This window comes from Fonsecaea monophora (genome assembly GCF_001642475.1).
Source record: "Fonsecaea monophora strain CBS 269.37 chromosome Unknown Scaff157, whole genome shotgun sequence".
In the NCBI taxonomy this organism is placed as follows: Eukaryota; Fungi; Ascomycota; class Eurotiomycetes; order Chaetothyriales; family Herpotrichiellaceae; genus Fonsecaea; species Fonsecaea monophora.
This window is the reverse complement of record NW_019174088.1, coordinates 262-17,763: the sequence shown is the minus strand read 5'-3', so window position 1 is coordinate 17,763 and position 17,502 is coordinate 262. Positions and strand designations below refer to the sequence as shown.

The window sequence follows — 17,502 nt, the reverse complement described above, 5'->3', positions numbered from 1 at the left end:
TTGCAAGGCTTCGATCGATTGGCACTTGGTAACCAGGGACGCCAAGGGAGGCCAAATATGCATCAGGCCCGCAGGAGAGCATGTTAGCCGAGCGAGCCACCCAGTCATCCCTTGTTGATGTCCTTTGATGTCCCACGGCGTCCTTACAGTATGATTTCTTCTTCTGGTAGCCTCCGATGGACGACGACCCATTCATCCAACACTTTCTCGAGATACGCCTAGGTGGGAGGTATCAGATTTGTCGACGTATAGGATTAGGCTCGTTTGGAAAGGTATACATGGGTACGATAGTCCTCTGAGCCACGATAAAACATCTGATCATGACTGATTCACACAGGGTGCGATGTCCCCAAGGGCAATGTGGTGGCTATTAAACTTGAGCACTGTTCGATCGACCCATCGTTTCTCACGCAAGAGATTGAAATCTATAGGCAGCTGAGGGCAAAACGTGGCATCCCTCGGTTACTCTGGCACGGCTCCCACGGTGAATTCCAGGCGATTGTGTTCGACCTACTGGGACCTAACCTAGAGGACCTCTTTCAATACTGCGACAAGAAATTCTCACTCAAGACAACATTGATGCTGATGGACCAATTGATCCGGCGGATTGAAAGCCTCCATGCGGTTGGATACCTCCATCGCGACATCAAGCCCGAAAACTTCCTATTGGGCACTGGTAATCAGGGTAACGTGGTCTACATGACTGACTTCGGAATTGCGACCTCTCGAAGTGACTCGCCCCCCCAAATCACCACTCAGAAGCCGGGAAATCAGCCCCAGATTGCCTTGGTAGGCACGTGCGACTACGCCAGCATCAATGGCCATTTGAATGTTGGTAAGTGCAGTAGAAGCATTCCGTTACGGGGATTGACAAGCTAAAATAGTCCCTTTGTGCAGCTCCAGCGTGGCGTGACGACCTTGAGTCACTAGGGTACATGGCCTTGTATTTCCTTCACGGCTCTCTTCCCTGGCATGGTCTGCAAGCACCCAACCGGAAGGAAAGGCATAGGCTTGTCTACGAACGGAAAAAGGCGATTGCCGTGGTGGAACTATGTCATGGCCTCCCCACCGAGTTTGCGACGTACATGAGCTACATTCGTGGACTGGAGGACCAGGAGAAGCCCGACTATAAGTACCTCGGACGATTGTTTGGTCGACTATTTAGCAAATCAGGCTTCAAGTATGACAATGTGTTCGACTGGACGATTCGGGAGTTTGAGAGGCTCTCCACTGTGGTTTAGGGATATTTCGTCTTGTACGCTTTCATATCCGGATACATGGTCGAGCGGGAATGGAAGCAGGCTAAATTTCCTAGTCGTGTACTAGTTGACTAGTTAGCAATCGACCAATCCAAACGGTATACGGCGCTAACGGCTGCCACTCAAACTGCCGGTCAGCGTGGTTTAACCAAAAGCACCCAAGGTGGCGCCATTGTGGGGGGTTTGGGCGTCCGAAATCGCGGGGAAGCCGAATCCGAGGCTTGTTTCAATGTCTTTATCAATTTCATCCAAAAACTCTCCGCCTCTCCACACCTTCATCTCTCCTCCCTCCATCACTCTCCCTTCTGCTTCTTGTCCTTAGACATACACTCCCCAAACAGCAATGAGTGACTTGCCCCATACCCGCCCGGCAAAACCGTGGGCCGGCGGACGGATTCTCACCCCCGCACAGCGCGAAAGAAAGAGAGCTGCCAACCGAGCTTCGCACCGCAACAGACGATACCAAGCTGCTGCCCGCACTGCCAGCCTCGAGTCCCAAATCGAGCTTCTAAAGGCCGAGATCGAGGTACTCAAGCGGCGAGAGGGGCCCGAGGCACAAGATTGCCTCACAGGTCCCCGTTCCCCCCTTCATCCTTCCTCGGGTCAGCCAGCTTCTCAGCTCCATGATCCGCTCGCCGTTATTGCCTCTTCTCCCATTGAACTTCCCGACCTGGACCTACGGCATTCAGTCAACATGGCAAATGCCGACTCGGGCGACATCCGATGGCGAAACATCCACGGTGGCGACAACCACAGCTACCACGGAACCGAGCAAACAACGCCTCCTCCAACCTCGGCGACGAGCTGTCAAGAGATTTTCAACCTTGTCATCTCCCAAGCGCGCCGATTGTCAGCGTTTCAGGTGTCGACAGACGACACCCTGAACCAAGACATGTTGGTGCGGGCCCTCGTCAACGGATGGCCTGACGTCCTCATGCAGTACGGCGGGACGGGCGCCCCGTGCCCTCTGTGGAGCCTCCTGCACTACCTCGACCGACGCATCTTCTGCAAGAGCGGGTTCATGACGCGCCTGTGCACGCTGCGCATGACACACGCCATGCTGCTGTGCTTCGTGGGCGCCAGCTCCTTTCGGGACCTGCCGGCGTGGTACCGGCCGCGCCCGTCGCAGCACACCATCCGGCACGCCCTCGCCGTCGACGTGCTCCCCTGGCCCGGCGTGCGGGAGCGGGCCGTCCACGCCCAAGGGCTGACCCGGCAGAACCAGTTCTGGACGGACCTCGTCCACCGCTTCCGCTTCCACTGGCCGTACCACCCGACCGAGGCGGTCCAGCTCGACGCGGACACGGGCCTCTTTGCCCTCTCCGGCCTGTTCCTGAACCAGGTGCACAACATCAACATGTGGAAGGTCGACCTGAGGTTCTTCGACTTCTTCCCGGACCTGTACGACGACATCATGCCCTCGCTCGACGGCATCGAGAGGCCCCTCTCCTCCTGCATCCTCCCGCCCTGCACCGTCGGACCGACCCTCCACGTGTCGATCCCGACCCCCGGGGTGCAGATGGTGGGCGGTTTCGCCGCGCTCGACGGAGATCACATCCCCGCGCTGCCGTTACCAGAGACTTCAAGCGACGATGTGCCGTCAGAGCCCAAGGAGAGACAACACGCTCCACTGGCCATGTTAACGCCCTTGACGCAACAGCAACAGCAACTATTATCACTTCAACATGGCGATCTGGGTAGACGAGGCGAAACAAGAGTCAGATGGGGGGTACTCCATCCATCCTGATTCACATATATATATATATATATATATACACACATCAAGAGCGCGCGCCCGCGCGAGAGAGAGAAGAGAAAGAGGCGGGGACATGGGATATGAGACAGGTCATAAAATTCCACGGGTCAACACCACCCCCGGCTACTCACGCTACGCGAAGAGAGGGAGAAAACCCGTCGGACAGACCACGATCATGGATGGGCAAAGTCACATCAAGGTGACTCGGTCCGGGCAGGGTACACCTCCCTCCACGATCCGAGCGATAATCACCCACGGAGCGAGTGAGGTTTCCATGCGGGGAGATGTCGAGTATGTGTGCCTGTCCAAGCAGGGGAGGATGATTATGCGCTGTCGCGGCGAGATTGGTTATCGGATCATTTGGGTCTTGGTGGTCGATACAGACGTCCAGGACGGTGGTGATCACGTGACTGGCAGACTGTCATGGTGACAGAAACCCGTTGTTTGAAGAAGCCAGAAGAGCCAGCGAGCTAGCGAGCGAGGCTTGATCAAGAAGGGAGGCAAGGCTGGAGACTTGAGCATGGGATTACTGATGTGACTAGTATCTGTCTGTCTGTCTTGTCTATTCTCTGCTGGACTCTGCTGGGTTGTGCCAGTCTATTAATGAGGCACACGACCCTGTATCATCCTTGACTATCTGGCCTTCTCGGTCCCATACCTCCCACCTTGTAAAAGCATGAATGGAACCTCAATCGATACACCTGTCATGCTTCTCTATTCTATATCACAAATGTCACAAGCGCCTGCGCCTATCTTGCCCCCTTCGTCGTCGTTGGCGGAGTTGTGTTGTTGGCCACACCCCGCTTCCTCTCAATCTCCTCAATTCGTTCCTGCTCCGCCTTTGCTGCGAGCTCCCTCTTGCGCTTGTCGTCCCTTTCAACCTGATCGGGTCGCTTGATGGCAATATCCTTGGGACGGAAGTCGCTGAACAAGTACTTGAATATTTGCTCCACAACCCAACATCCCACAAAGTCAGCAACCATCAGAGTCGTCAGGGCCCACTTGAACTCGCTGGTGAACGGCACCAAACGTAACTTCTCGCTGAGCTCCGGCAAGAATTCGGTACTTCCCGCAAAGGCCACAAACGAGCACGCCAGAAGTCCCCAGTACATACCTCGGTTCTCCCGGATGCTTTCGCGGAAAGGCCGTCCTTGGTAATTGATTGCAAAGGTGGACACTTGTTGGATCAGTTGCATGAGATAGACGGCGCTGTTGAGCAACGAAGGTTCGAATTCGCCTTCGAGGTCGATCTCATCGGATGGCGGGACGATCGAATAGACAACGTTGGAAAGATAGATCAGTGTCGCGCAGTGGATTGCAAATTGCCCAAGTACCGATCCAAGGATATAAGCATTTAAGATGTTCGGCTGTGGTCGTTCGCGCGAAAGCGCTTCCACAGGTTTGGCCCGGGAGATAGAAAGGAAGCACACGGACATCAACATTCCGCTGATTGTCACCTGACCATCGCCGAACTTGATGCCTGCCAGGTAGATGACAGACAAGCTGTAAGCGCTGATCAAACAGTTGAGAGCCAGAATCTTGTACATCTGAATGGTCGCCACAAGGGTACATCGACCCTGCCGGATGATGTTGGGGATTGCTATAACGTTGGCCAGCTTGCTCGTGAACGGAGCTGCAACTGACGCATCACCCAGTTTGATTGTAGGTGGCTCGCCATCATCAAGTTCAGTTTCCATCATGCTAGAGGTAAACTTGTCCGCCCAGTTTGCCGCCTTCTGTTGTGCTTCTTGCTGGCGTCGTTGTTGAGGTGTCAAGCTGGCGTTCGACTGTTGGATTGCTTGAGCACCAGGTGAGGTGATGGTCTCCACAGTGCCATTCTCAGCATCGCCACTCTCCAGATTGATACCTTTTTGCTCGGCGATTTTCTTTACTGCCTTTTCATGGTGAGGATTTCGCGGGCCAGGCGGATAGAGATGTGCAATTCCGATGGGCACCGGCGGAGGCGGCTGGTTGAATCTTTGCATCAGCTGCACTTGCTTTTCATATATCTCCTTCATTTTCGTGGTCCGGAAATGTTCACCGATCTTATTGAGGGCGTCTTGGGAGCCATTGAGGAGAGCCACGCCAATGTGGGCTTGCTTCAGCGCGCCAACATCGTTCGTCCCGTCGCCACACATCAGCGTAGTGTAGCCTTGGTCTTTGAGACCAATCAAAATCTCTTCCTTCTGCTTCGGCGAAACTCGGGCGTAGACCCAGGTATGTCTCAGCAACGACATGAATGCTTTTTGGCCGCTGAATTTGGCAAGTGCATAACCAGTAACGCATAAGTCCTTGGTCTCAAGAATCTTCGGATCCAGATCGGCCGTGGGGTCAACAGGGATGATGGTTTTCTCGTCAACGCTGCGCCAGACGAGTTTGGTCCCCGAGTCATCGTGCTCCGGAGCATCCAGAATCAAACAGTCGCGGTCGACGATTTCGACCTCTCTGGCAACATGAACAGCGGTCAGCGGGTTGTCTCCGGTGATCATCACAACGCGGTGACTGCTCTCGTTCAGCATCTGAATGGCCCTGATTGCATCTTCCTTTAGGGGAGTCTGAAGAACCAAGAAACCGGCAAAGTGTAGATCACGCTCGACCTCTTCGCGTTTGAGATCATTGATGCGCTTCTGGCCTATCTCAGCCTCGGTCGAGAGGTATTTGTACCCAAGAGCTAGCACCCGGGCTCCGTTGCGTGTGAAGTACTTGAATGTCTCCTCATACTTCGGCGGTGTCTCAACCAGCATCTTTTGGATAGTTTCCGGAGCGCCTTTGACACCCACAAAAGTGCCCTTCGCCTTCCGACCAGAGTTGGGATCAGTCATTAGAACTGTAGCCACAGAACTCATACGCTTGAGAGCCGACGAGAATTGAAACCGTCGTTTGATTTGAACGACATGCGAGGCACCCGCTGTCGAGAATGGTTTGGGTTTTTTCGATTTGGGCGGAGGAGTGCTGATCAAAGTGTCGTTGTGGCCAAGGGTCCAGTTTAGAGCGTTGAGTGTGGCCTTTTCCATAGGATCACCGACAATGTCCCCTTCCTCCAGTTTGACCAAGGCGTGAGCGGTTGCCAAAACCAGTGTGGTATGAATGCCGCAGTCTGGGACCTTGGTGACTGAGGACTGCGCACCATCCGCTTCGGTTTGGGCACTCTTCTTCCCCAGGCTAAGACCGGCAATGCCGTCAACGACGAGATCCTCGCCGGTCAACGTACCAGTCTTGTCGAAACAAGCGACGTCCACACGTCCGGCGTATGGGATTCGGAAGGGTTCTGTACAGAAGATGGCAAATTTGCTGAGCGCTGCCAGGCTGGTATTGACCGCTAAGGACAACTCCATAGGCAATTCAGGCGGCACGACACTTGTGACGATCAGGATGCAGTCGAGCAGGAGCTTGGATCGCTTTCTGTTGTTCTTGACTCCTTCCTGCCACACATACCAGGAGGCCGCAAGCGCAAAGATCAGAAGGAAGAGAATGAAGATCAGGGCCTCAGCGTTATTGGCAGAGACACGCTCTGTTGAGTAGATCATAGTCCGCACGAGACTTCCTTGACTGGTTTCGAACCCGGTCTTGAGCACAACCGCTATGGCGCCATTATCAGGTGGTGGAGGGACACCCGAGCGCAACTGCGGAACAGCTTCCGGCGCTTCCTCGCTGGCGGCAGGATGGGTTATCTGAAGGACCTTAGTACCTCCCCAGAGAAAAGCATTCTTATCCAATCCCTCTGGTTCGATTGTCGCGTCTGCGGGGCGGAGAAGAATTGACTCCTTGAGAAGTGGCGTGCTCTCCCCCGACAGCATAGCCTCGTTCACAATGGCAGTCCCTTCGATAAGAAGCATGTCGCAGGCAACTCCTGAATCTTCTTGTGTTCGGCCCACCGACACGAGATCGCCAGGTAGCAGTTTGTCGCTCTTGATCTCGACCCACTTGTTGACACGGTACACCCAGATATCGTACGGCTTAATGCTCATTCCTCGAAACTCATTCAATGTCCGCTGTCTTTGCCAGACCACTGTGCTCTCAAAAGCTACAAGCATGAACAGCGTGAACAGCGAGTAGTACCAATAGTCATCGAGCAACCAGAGACCAACGCAGAACACTTGGAAAATGAAGAATGGCGCGACAGCATGCTCTTTCCACAGCTCCGTAAATGTTGGAACAGGTATGTCGAATGTATTGTCTCCATAATGTTTGTGGACCGTCTCAATCTCGGCGTCAGAGGTAAGACCCCGCGATAGTTGAAATTCTCGGAGGAAGGGCTTCTTCTCGGCATCAAGCGCATAGGATAGAGGTGCGAAGGTTCCCTTTTCTGGTGAGTAGAGAAATCGTCTCTTCTGAAAAAGGAACGAGGTTCTTCCGTCCGGCTCCCGCTCCAATTTGCAGATCGCCGATGCACCCGAGTTGACCACGGGAATGACCTTAATCAACGTGGCATCCTCGACTTTTGTAGCTTTGGTCATGGTGAACACAGTCTTCAAGTGAACACTCCATTTTGTTGAGAGCCAAGTCAAAGATTGGAGTGTAACGATTGTTGCGACATAGACAAATGTCCATTCCGAGCCATCGATATAATCATCGTAAAGGTCCTCGTTTAGGTAGAATGCAAAGAAGACCGGCCATAGGATAGTGAAAGGCCATACGTAGGCTTTGAGGAAGACCGGCAAGGGGTTGTGGAGGCTCGCCGTTTGGATCTGGTCGTTATCCACGAGTTTCGATCTGGAATGCGTCAGTTGGAAGATGCGATCAGGAGAGCGGACTGTGATTTAGTACATACGATTTTTGCGCCATGGCGAGCATCAATCAAGAGCTCGACGGTGTAGAAGAATATGGCAGAGGGAGTTGGCGGACAAAGACCTTTAACACAGTGTCCTATCAAAAAAAGTTGGCGGCATTCGAACAAGATGCGACGCTCCGCAGGCAACGTCGGAACCGGGACCTCATCACGTGCTCATACGCTACTCGGCAAATGTTTGTTGTGTTTGCTTGGCATGTTTGCATATTTGTGATAATCCGCGCTACTTGACTCATCCACCATCAGCCTTGAATCACCACGCCGAACCAACCTGACCAACTCGAATCTTCCGGATCATTCTCGTTTCACGACATCTTTCTTCATTTTGTCGAGGGCTGAGAGGACAACTTGCTTGGTATATTGTGCGAGACGTGGTGCCACTCCCATTATTGGATTTCATCTCATCTCACGTGCTGCACCTTTCAAGAAATCTCACCGAACGACTTGGACAATCTCAGATACGACTCATCCTTCAGCCTTATGGCTGAGTCTGCGGAAGCAAGTATGAGCTTGCCGGAGCGTATCAAGGACAAGGTTGAAAACGCGATCCCAGACAAGAAGCCCAAGAAAGAAAAAGCGCCCAAGCAACCCAAACCGCCAAAGGAGGCAAAACCACCTACAGAGAAACCGGCAAAATCTGCAAAGCCCCCAAAGCCTGCAAATGCTGCGCCATCAGCACCGACCGACCCAGATGCCATGTTCAAAGAAGGCTGGCTGGCGGCGGTCCGAAAGGAACGACCAGCAGATGAACCAGTAGTCACACGTTTTCCCCCGGAGCCGAATGGCTATCTCCATATCGGGCACAGCAAAGCCATCGCGATCAACTTTGGATTCGCCAGATTCCACGGCGGGAAGTGTAACTTACGGTACGATGACACAAACCCCGAAGCGGAAGAAGAAATCTACTTTACCGCCATTGAGGATATCGTGCGCTGGTTGGGCTTCAGCCCCGCTTTGATCACTTACTCCAGCGACTTCTTCGATCGGTTGTACGAGTTGGCCGAGAAGCTGATCACTCTGGACGGCGCGTATGTGTGCCACTGTACCGACGAGGAGCTCAAAGATCAGCGAGGCGGCACAGATCCGAAGAACAAACATGAAAGATACGCTTGCCCCCATCGCAGTCGACCCATTGAAGAATCCCTGGCCGAATTTCGAGCCATGAGAGATGGCAAATACAAACCGAAAGAAGCCTTTTTGCGGATGAAACAGGATCTGTCGGACGGCAATCCTCAAATGTGGGACCTGGTTGCCTACCGCGTCCTCGAGAAGCCACATCATCGGACGGGCGACAAATGGAGAATCTACCCAACTTACGACTTTACCCACTGTCTGTGCGACAGTTTCGAGGGCATTACTCATTCGCTCTGCACAACTGAATTCATCCTGTCTCGAGTATCGTACGAGTGGCTCAACAACAAGGTCGATGTTCCTCACAAGCCAATGCAGAGAGAATATGGTCGCTTGAATGTTACGGGCACTGTCTTATCGAAACGAAAAATCAAAAAGCTAGTGGACGAGAAGATTGTCGCCGGCTGGGATGATCCCCGATTGTACACTCTCGTCGCGTTGCGGAGAAGAGGCGTTCCGCCTGGTGCCATCCTGTCATTTGTGAGCGAGCTCGGGGTTACAACGGCTACTATCAATATTCAAATCGTCCGATTCGAACAGTCAATCCGCAAATATTTGGAAATGACAGTGCCTCGTCTCATGCTCGTACTCGATCCCGTTCCTGTCATCATTGATGACCTCCCCGACGATCACTACGAGGAGTTGGAAAATGCCTTTGGCCCGAAAGATGTCGACATGGGTTCTCACAAGCTACCCTTCACCAAGAAGGTCTATATCGAGCGTGACGACTTCAGGGAGGTGGACAGCAAAGACTTCTTCCGCATGGCACCCGGAAAACCAGTAGGTCTACTAAAGGTGCCTTATCCCGTCATTGCAACCAGCTTCAAGAAGGACGAGGCCACCGGTCTGGTTACCGAGATACATGCCAAGTACGACAAGCCGGCTGAAGGCGAAAAAGCCAAGAAGCCTAAGGCCTACATCCACTGGGTCGCTGATGCTCCAGGGCACGGATCACCTATCAAGTGTGAAGTCCGCGTCTTCAACCCTCTTTTCAAATCCGACAATCCGGACGCGGTGGAGCCGAGTTTCATGGCAGACTTACGAGAAGACAGTCTAAAAGTGTATCCAAATGCTATGGCGGAAGTTGGATTGAAAGAGATCTGGGCTCGAGCCCCGTGGCCAGAAGAAGCTGGAGAAAAGAAGGACAAATGCGGGTTTGAATCGGTCAGATTCCAGGCAATGCGAACAGGATACTTCTGTATGGACAAGGACACGGATGAAGCTGCGGGGAAGATTGTGCTCAACAGAATCGTCAGTCTGAAGGAGGACGCTGGGAAGAGTGCATGATTGATGATGTATGACTGTAGTATGGGAAACGTGGGACTTTTCCAGGGACCTCGGTGCACCTTGTGACAGATAGACTTGATGAATGAACGGTGCAGGAGGCTAGCTGGACTGGACGTGAAATGATGTGTAGGTGTTGAATTGCGAGGCTGAACTGATACACTGAAGTCCTTGTACTTGTTACATCCGCCCGAAGTGGATGACTAAGCAATCCAGCCACACGTTACTCCTGTCGTCTCCGCCTCCCTCCGCCAAGTAAACGCCCTCGAGTTTCCGCCCCTCTATCTTGCTGCCTCCTTCCGCCATTCAAGCCACTTGATGGAAGCCCAACAACGGTGCAATGTCACGGCGCACTATCGGCGGTGGAAGGGTCTTGGGAAGTAGTAGGACTCTTGGACCTCCGCCGCCGCCTCCTCCGAAGTCGACGTCGCCTCTTCCCAGCCATGTCCTGTCCCCCTCCGCTTCGAGCCTCTCACTGAATACCTCTGAGAGCGGCACCTCTACCCCTCCGTCGTCCGATCCCCAAGACATCGCATCGCGAGTATCACTCGACCATGGAGCACCCGATCTGTCTACACCTGCGGCTGCGGCTGCCGCAACAGACCGCTTGGTCTGTCCCATCTGCAACGAGGAGATGGTCACCTTGCTGCAACTGAACAGACACCTGGATGATGCACATAAAGAGATTGAGGAAGAGCAGCAGGATGAAGTCAAAGACTGGTTTAAACAACAAATGGTGAAGGCAAAGAGATTCCAGCCATTGGCGGTCCTGAACCAGAAACTCAAGGGACTAGATGTCTTTGAGTCGAACCAGGACATCGTCCGAAGCAGTACCCCTACACCGAGAAGTGAGGCCATCTCAAGAGATAGTAGAGACTCTCCTGCTCCGCCTTTGCCTCCGAAACCCACACCATCAGTCCTCGATCCGGAGGACATTATCACGAAGCAACACTGGCAAAAGCGGACTGCTTTCGATGTGTGCTCGGACCCAACATGCGAGAAGAGGCTTGGTTCGACGGCAGGGGCTGTCAACTGTCGACATTGTGGGAAGCTTTTCTGCGAGGAGCATACAATGTATCAGATGAAGCTATCGAGATCTGCACAGCACGAGCCTGTCCGAGGGCTTTGGTACCGAGTGTGCGAGACATGCTACAAAAGCCGGGAGGGTTACACAGACCGGCATGGTCTAGAACGAGACAGAATGAGCGAGTTTGAAAGCGTCAGGCGAAGTAAGCTCAGTCATAAAGAGATGGAGACGTCCAGGCTGGAGAAAAGGCTATCAAGGTTGACGCAAATCCTGGCCAACCCTCCGGACGAGATCCCGCAGCCGACCCATAACAAGAGATGGTCGTTGAATTGGGTCCCAACTGATCCTCGAAAGGCTCTTGAGCAAAGCATCGTGCCCTGGCAGAACGACACTGACGTCCCGAGATGTCCGTACTGCCAACAAGACTTCAGCCAGTACTCTTTCCGGAGACATCACTGCAGAACTTGCGGGAAGGTCGTCTGTGGTGACGTCGCTACTGGATGTTCAATTGTCATCGGCCTCGATGTGGCTACTAGTACGTCTCCCCCTTTCACTACTTTGTTCTTCTTTTGACATACTGATATCAAACTTGACAGCTAACACCCACATCACCATCACAGAAAAGCCCGCACCCAACGACACCGTAGCTGTGGACGTCCGTCTCTGCAAAGAGTGCAATCAGACGATCTTCTCACGCAGGGACTTCCAAGCCTCTCTAACCTCGCCGTCTGTCGAGGCTTTCACGCGATCCTACACCAATCTTCTTCAATTTGAACGCGGTATCCGGCTTCTGCTCCCGAAATTTCAGAAACTTCTCCAGGCTCTCCAAGACCCCGACAATCCCCCATCATCAAGCCAGATCACCGATGCGTCGCGGACACGCAAGCGACTCATGGACTCATTCACCCAGTACGACACCGCAGCTCGACGCATACGGGACATGCCTAGCCCGTCACCGACACAACTCAAACTCCAGAAGGCCATCTACCAAAACGCCACACAGTTTCTCCATCTCCACATGCTACCTTTGAAGTCGCTGCCGAAGGTCCTGAAACATGCCACACCGCATGGCAGCAGCGCAAGACCAGCTGACTTGCACAACAACCCCAACCCTCGTTCTTCCCTGGCGATCTTGAACGGCGCCCACCACAAGAGGAAGGACTCGTCGTCCGCACTCAGCGTTGCGTCTTTTGCCACCACCAACTCAGCGCGGATATCCGAGCTCGAAGCGGAAGAAAAGTCTCTCCGCGAGCGCCTGATCGTCCTCGAGGAACAGAGGTTCCTCGTGCAAGAGATGATCGCCGACGCCAACCGCCGGAGGAAATTCGACGAGGTGGCAGCCCTGGCAGGGAATGTGGAGGATCTGTCAGCCGAGATCGACGCCGTGAGCAAACTGGTAGACGGGGTCCGAGGAGAATTCGAGGGACTGTACACCACCAGCGGCTTGGGCAGTGGCGTGAACAGCCCACAGCGGAAGAACTCGGACCTTGGCACCAGTAGGGGAATGGGTATTGGCATGGGCATGGGCACGGGAATCGGCGCGGGAAAGATGAAGACTGTTGAGAAAGGATGAGGCGGGGGATCCGCGCCCCGTCACTGAAGACAGAGAGTCAGTGCTGGCTAGCTCGCGGAGTAAGGAGTGAGGAGTGAGGCGTGGGGAAACACTGCCCATCGACACTGAGCTCTTCTTCTTCTTCTTCGACGACCTAACGTTATAACGATTCTGTTGTTGTTGTTGTTGTCTTCCATTACCTCCCCAATCCGTCATTTGTCATTTGCTACGGGCGAGCGCGTAGCACCCGCCAAACAGGAACTAGCCGCTGTCAACTATATGGGACAGGAAACGCAGGCTGGATACAAGAGTGCAAAGATACCAAAAACGATGAAAATATCCAGGATGGTATAGGGTGGAATAGGGTAGAGTAGAATGGATTGGGGAGTTTGGGGGTATCTCATTCGTACACTATCAAACAGTTCCTACGTGTTACTGTGAATCCAAGGAAAAGTGCATGGGGGATTCTGCATACACCGCGGGTAGATAGGTATCAGTCAGTGCCTATGGGCAAGGCAAATCGCTCTCATCATAATCTCCAAACCGTCGTTAGAATGATGCTTCATGTCATGTCCTCTGATGTCATGTGTTACAGAGTCACGTGACGTCAGCCAGTGTCATTCCGTCAATGACGTGGCTTTGCTGCTTGTCGTGGCTGCGGCGCGTATACTCGATGATAGCCAGCAGAAGACCCCTATTCGCGCGTCGGACGCAGTTATCTCTCTCGTCCGCAGCCGTGCCCGTGTCGTCACTGGTACCCTCGACGGCGTGAAGGGCTCGAGACTTGAATTTCAAGCCCGACGCTGCTGAGATGGTGTACGCTTCGGTTGAGATTCTTGATATTTTCATCGTCATTGATGCCGGCGAGTCTTGAGCTTTTGAGGTCTCCGAGGAATTTGAGGGGCCATCGCGATTATCGCCGCCATCAGTAGCCTTGTCACCATCCCCAGGTTTATGTTGTTGGGCTATCATGCCGTCCTTCTCGTGCAAAACATGTAGGCAAAGGCCCGACTTGGCTTTGATCCAGCCAGCCAGCGATTCCGAGAATGTTTTTTGTCCCCTCTGATTCCCTCCCTCCGGAGTCTCGACAGAGTTGTACCAGGTAAGAAACGCGGTGGCAGGAATGGCTACGTGGACGGACCTCAAGCCCGTGGCCACGGGATGGGAGAAAGAGACAGTGAATTCGATTTTCCCCAGGATACTGCTGAAGCTGTCGTGGAGGCCTTGTGGACTCGCGCTGGAAAGAGATTTGTGGATGGTAGCCAGGTACCTTTCGAGCGTGACCTGCATCTGACTCGAAGATGGCTCAAACGGATAGATGGTGGTGACGGCGAATGTGTCTTGCAGATATTTTGTGAATGATTTTAGAGCTGTCGGCGATGACTTTGAGAGCAGAATTGCGCTCTCTTCTTCCGATTCGGTGGTGGGCTGATGTTTCGAAGCAGCGATCCGCCTGCGCTTCGAGAGGCTGCATCTCGGCGACTGGGTGTATATCATGAACTGAAACGTATCTTTTTCGTAGATTAGAGACACTGCCAATCCCATAAGCTGTGGGCGTCCATCTTCGTCGTCACCATCATCACCATCTCTTGCTATTTTCCGCCTTCTCTTTTTCCCAGGCCACAACTCGGGGCGCTGATCATCCTCTTCGTGCCCAGCGACATTGTCCAGGGATGTCCAGGTACACTTTCTCAAGCCCCCCAATTTCTCCCTCTCCTCCTCTTTCTCGTACCGCGGGCGTTCTTTGCCGAGAGATCTGGCGAATGCGTCAGCATGTGACGAGAGCTGCGCTCGTTGTTTGTCTGGATCTTCCCGTCTACCTGCGGGGGGTCTCGAAACCAGCGCGGACAGGGCTGCTGGGAGTTTGGGAATGCAGAGTACATGTGTGGTAGCGTCGTAGAGAGAGTCCTCCATCTTGGAGGGTGGTGTGGCGCTGATATTGGCGTCGACGAGGATTGGATCTGGCGTTGGTGAGGCTGTCTGCGGCTGCTCTTCATTGTGCGCAGGTGGTGCATTTGCGGGCGAGTCGCGTCGAAGCGCAACGCGAAATCACGTGGTTCGATAAGTTTGCGGGCATGTGAAGATTTAGCCGCCGCGAAGTGAGGCTAGCATGTGACATTTTTCCTACACAACAACTCGGTCTCTATGTTTACAATCACACTCCACAGCCGAGTATGATAGGACATCCATCCCCTCCTCTTCGAATGCACGCCCAAGTTCAAGAGAGAATGTGTTTTGGGTAGCGCTGGCCGCAAGGCTGAAGCAGGCATCAGCCGAGAAGCCAAGCCTTTTTAGCGTCACGGGACATGGGGTTTCTGGCGCTAAACAACGCTGCGGACTTCATACTTTAACAAACATGTCAACCCGCAGGCGCCCACTGCGCAACCATTCATTTTGCAGGCACCCAACCCGACTGACACAGTTGTCAGTGAGCAAGGGTGGTTCGGCCACAAGGCCATTGCCAGGCCCTTTGAATACATAAGATGGATTCCCTTCAATCTAGTCCGTCAATGTTCTCGGGCGCAGGCAAACGACGACGCTGCGAAGCTGAAGACTCGAATACCCTTGCGGAACCATCTGCGAAACGACAACATCTTGACAGTGTCGACGCGAGTCAGCCCACAGTCGAGGAGCAACTTCCCTCGCCCGAAGTCACCAATTCATCTGAAGGCCGTCAGCACCACTCTGGTGTAAGCTCATGTCGGTCTTGGAGTGCAGCGCATGCTCACCGTCTACAGGAGATTCACCGTACCCCGTTGTTGCCCCAAGAGCCTCCGAGCGACCTTCGCGGTGTTGCCGATCCCATCTCCGAAGAATCACATACATTCCTTGAAAGCCAATCTCAAAATCCACAAATCCGTGAATGGGTGTTGGGGACGGAGGGCTCGGGAGAGGACGACCCACAGCCACCGCCGATTGAACCATACCCTGATCCATATCCTGAAGCGTTAATAGGGATGCCGTCGGTCAAACGCAAGCCGTCCCAAGAATCACTAGGTCCTGTTTCGTTGTACGCAGATGACCTTGAGAGCATCGCTTCTACCGACGCAAAGTCCAATTTCTACAGTAGTCCTGCTTTTCCCACCCTCCTGGAACAACATGGAACCTACATGAAGGACTCCGCCAGTGGCCTTGACGCAGAGGAACTCGAGTTTTGTCAAGGGCTGCTTTCTACGAGCGTCCCACACCCACCAAACTCGATGCTCGATGACGCGGTCTTCATGGCATTCTCCGAACTGACTCACAATAAGTCTGAGCAATGGCTGGTGAAGAACATGCATTCACACCTCTTTCCGGCGCCTGAGCTTTTAGCAATTCGCGGACACAAGGAATTCGAGGATCTCGGTCTCATCGAAGCATGTAGCGACATGTGGCTACGATCCATTTTCCCGTCCTACGGGAAATGTCCGCAACCGGACTCAACGATCGGCTTCAAGTGGGAAAAATTCTCGAGGAAAGAAGTTCTGAAATTAGGCATCACTATTGGAGCACCCTCCAAGTATATGGCCCGGGATGATATATTCTTCCCATTTATAACGCGTGAAGCCAAATGCGACAAACAACCTCTCGATATCGCCGATCGACAGAACGTCTACAGCATGAGCGTTGCTCTCGACGGCGTCATCGATCTTTTTCGGAGAGCGGGCCAATTGGAGGAACTCAATGGCAAAGCTCTTGGGCTGTCAATGTCTTACGACAATAACACAGTGAGGATATATGCCCACCATGTGGTGACCAAACCTCAGGAGTCGCAATGCCAGACCCTTCAGCAGCTGCCAAACCTTAGTACCGTGAAATATAGGACAATTATTGGCGAAGTGAGCTTGAGTAAAGATGGAGGCAAAGATCGGTGGCAGCCGTACGACTTCTTTTACAACGCATGCCTCAAGTTTTCTGGTCGGCATCTTCAGCGAATCAAGATGGCAATCGAGCGCCTACCCGACCCAACGGCACCGCCAGCGCCACCAGCGTCCGTACCATCGGCGTCCTCCATGGATGAGTCCGGGCAGACTTCACAGACTGGCCAAGACCCACAAGGTGGCGAGGGCGTCTTCAAGAAGCCACGGAATGGTGGTATCAATGGAGAACTTCGGAAACAGCTAGCTTCGCTCGAGAGCCAGTTGGGAGGACTTCAGAGGCAATTGGAGGAGCAAAAACAACGTGAGTTAGGCGTCCAAGGCCAATTGGCAAGGCAACAAGAAGACAGCAAAGTGCGCGAGTCCGCCCTTCAAGATCTACTGGCAAGACAACAGGATGACAGCAGAAGGCGCGAATCCGATCTAAAAGAGCAGTTAGATCGCATGTTTCGGTTACTGGAAAATCGGAGTCAATAGCTTTGGGTTGATTTGTTTGTGATGACTATGTAGGGCACGCCTTACTCTGTGTGCCTATGATGTGACGACCTGATGTACCCTGAGCGTTTACCATAGCTATACCCTTAATGACTTGATGACTTGTCTTCAGTACCTATCCTGAATGAATATGACACACCCCCACGAGTTTCTAGAGTACGCCTGTGAACTTTTGTCTTTCCCCGCAGCCTCCTCCCCTTGACATAACCCCTGAAAATGCCCGGCAGGGAACAGGTAGGTGGAAAACGGAGTAAAGTGTCTACTTTTTTGTTTTTTAAATAATTCTCGCATTTCAACTAAACTAAACGAAAACATACAATAGGAGATTGGACTGACTGACTGACTACCTAGG

General features: G+C 53.2%; 7 protein-coding genes across 7 annotated transcripts; 5 read left to right on the top strand and 2 right to left on the bottom strand.

Moving 5' to 3' along the window:
* Positions 1-278: 278 nt before the first annotated feature.
* AYO21_11395 (hypothetical protein) lies at positions 279-1,241 on the top strand (the record flags this gene model as incomplete). Its single annotated transcript, XM_022661289.1, has 3 exons — positions 279-282; positions 338-835; positions 898-1,241. 3 exons carry the CDS (start codon positions 279-281, stop codon positions 1,239-1,241), a joined length of 846 nt encoding a protein of 281 aa, XP_022506395.1.
* Positions 1,242-1,602: 361 nt separating this feature from the next.
* AYO21_11394 (hypothetical protein) lies at positions 1,603-3,006 on the top strand (the record flags this gene model as incomplete). The annotated part of the gene is made up of 1 exon (XM_022661288.1): positions 1,603-3,006. The coding sequence occupies one exon, from the start codon at positions 1,603-1,605 to the stop codon at positions 3,004-3,006; it is 1,404 nt and encodes a 467-aa protein (XP_022506394.1).
* Positions 3,007-3,764: 758 nt separating this feature from the next.
* On the bottom strand, positions 3,765-7,800 carry AYO21_11393 (hypothetical protein; the record flags this gene model as incomplete). The annotated part of the gene is made up of 2 exons (XM_022661287.1): positions 3,765-7,728; positions 7,787-7,800. The coding sequence occupies 2 exons, from the start codon at positions 7,798-7,800 to the stop codon at positions 3,765-3,767; spliced, it is 3,978 nt and encodes a 1,325-aa protein (XP_022506393.1).
* A 508-nt stretch (positions 7,801-8,308) lies between these two features.
* Positions 8,309-10,222, top strand: AYO21_11392 (hypothetical protein; the record flags this gene model as incomplete). The annotated part of the gene is made up of 1 exon (XM_022661286.1): positions 8,309-10,222. One exon carries the CDS (start codon positions 8,309-8,311, stop codon positions 10,220-10,222), a length of 1,914 nt encoding a protein of 637 aa, XP_022506392.1.
* Positions 10,223-10,559: 337 nt separating this feature from the next.
* On the top strand, positions 10,560-12,819 carry AYO21_11391 (hypothetical protein; the record flags this gene model as incomplete). The annotated part of the gene is made up of 2 exons (XM_022661285.1): positions 10,560-11,781; positions 11,843-12,819. The coding sequence occupies 2 exons, from the start codon at positions 10,560-10,562 to the stop codon at positions 12,817-12,819; spliced, it is 2,199 nt and encodes a 732-aa protein (XP_022506391.1).
* A 576-nt stretch (positions 12,820-13,395) lies between these two features.
* Positions 13,396-14,712, bottom strand: AYO21_11390 (hypothetical protein; the record flags this gene model as incomplete). Its single annotated transcript, XM_022661284.1, has 1 exon — positions 13,396-14,712. The coding sequence occupies one exon, from the start codon at positions 14,710-14,712 to the stop codon at positions 13,396-13,398; it is 1,317 nt and encodes a 438-aa protein (XP_022506390.1).
* A 569-nt stretch (positions 14,713-15,281) lies between these two features.
* Positions 15,282-17,132, top strand: AYO21_11389 (hypothetical protein; the record flags this gene model as incomplete). The annotated part of the gene is made up of 2 exons (XM_022661283.1): positions 15,282-15,488; positions 15,537-17,132. 2 exons carry the CDS (start codon positions 15,282-15,284, stop codon positions 17,130-17,132), a joined length of 1,803 nt encoding a protein of 600 aa, XP_022506389.1.
* Between the last annotated feature and the right edge of the window lie 370 nt (positions 17,133-17,502).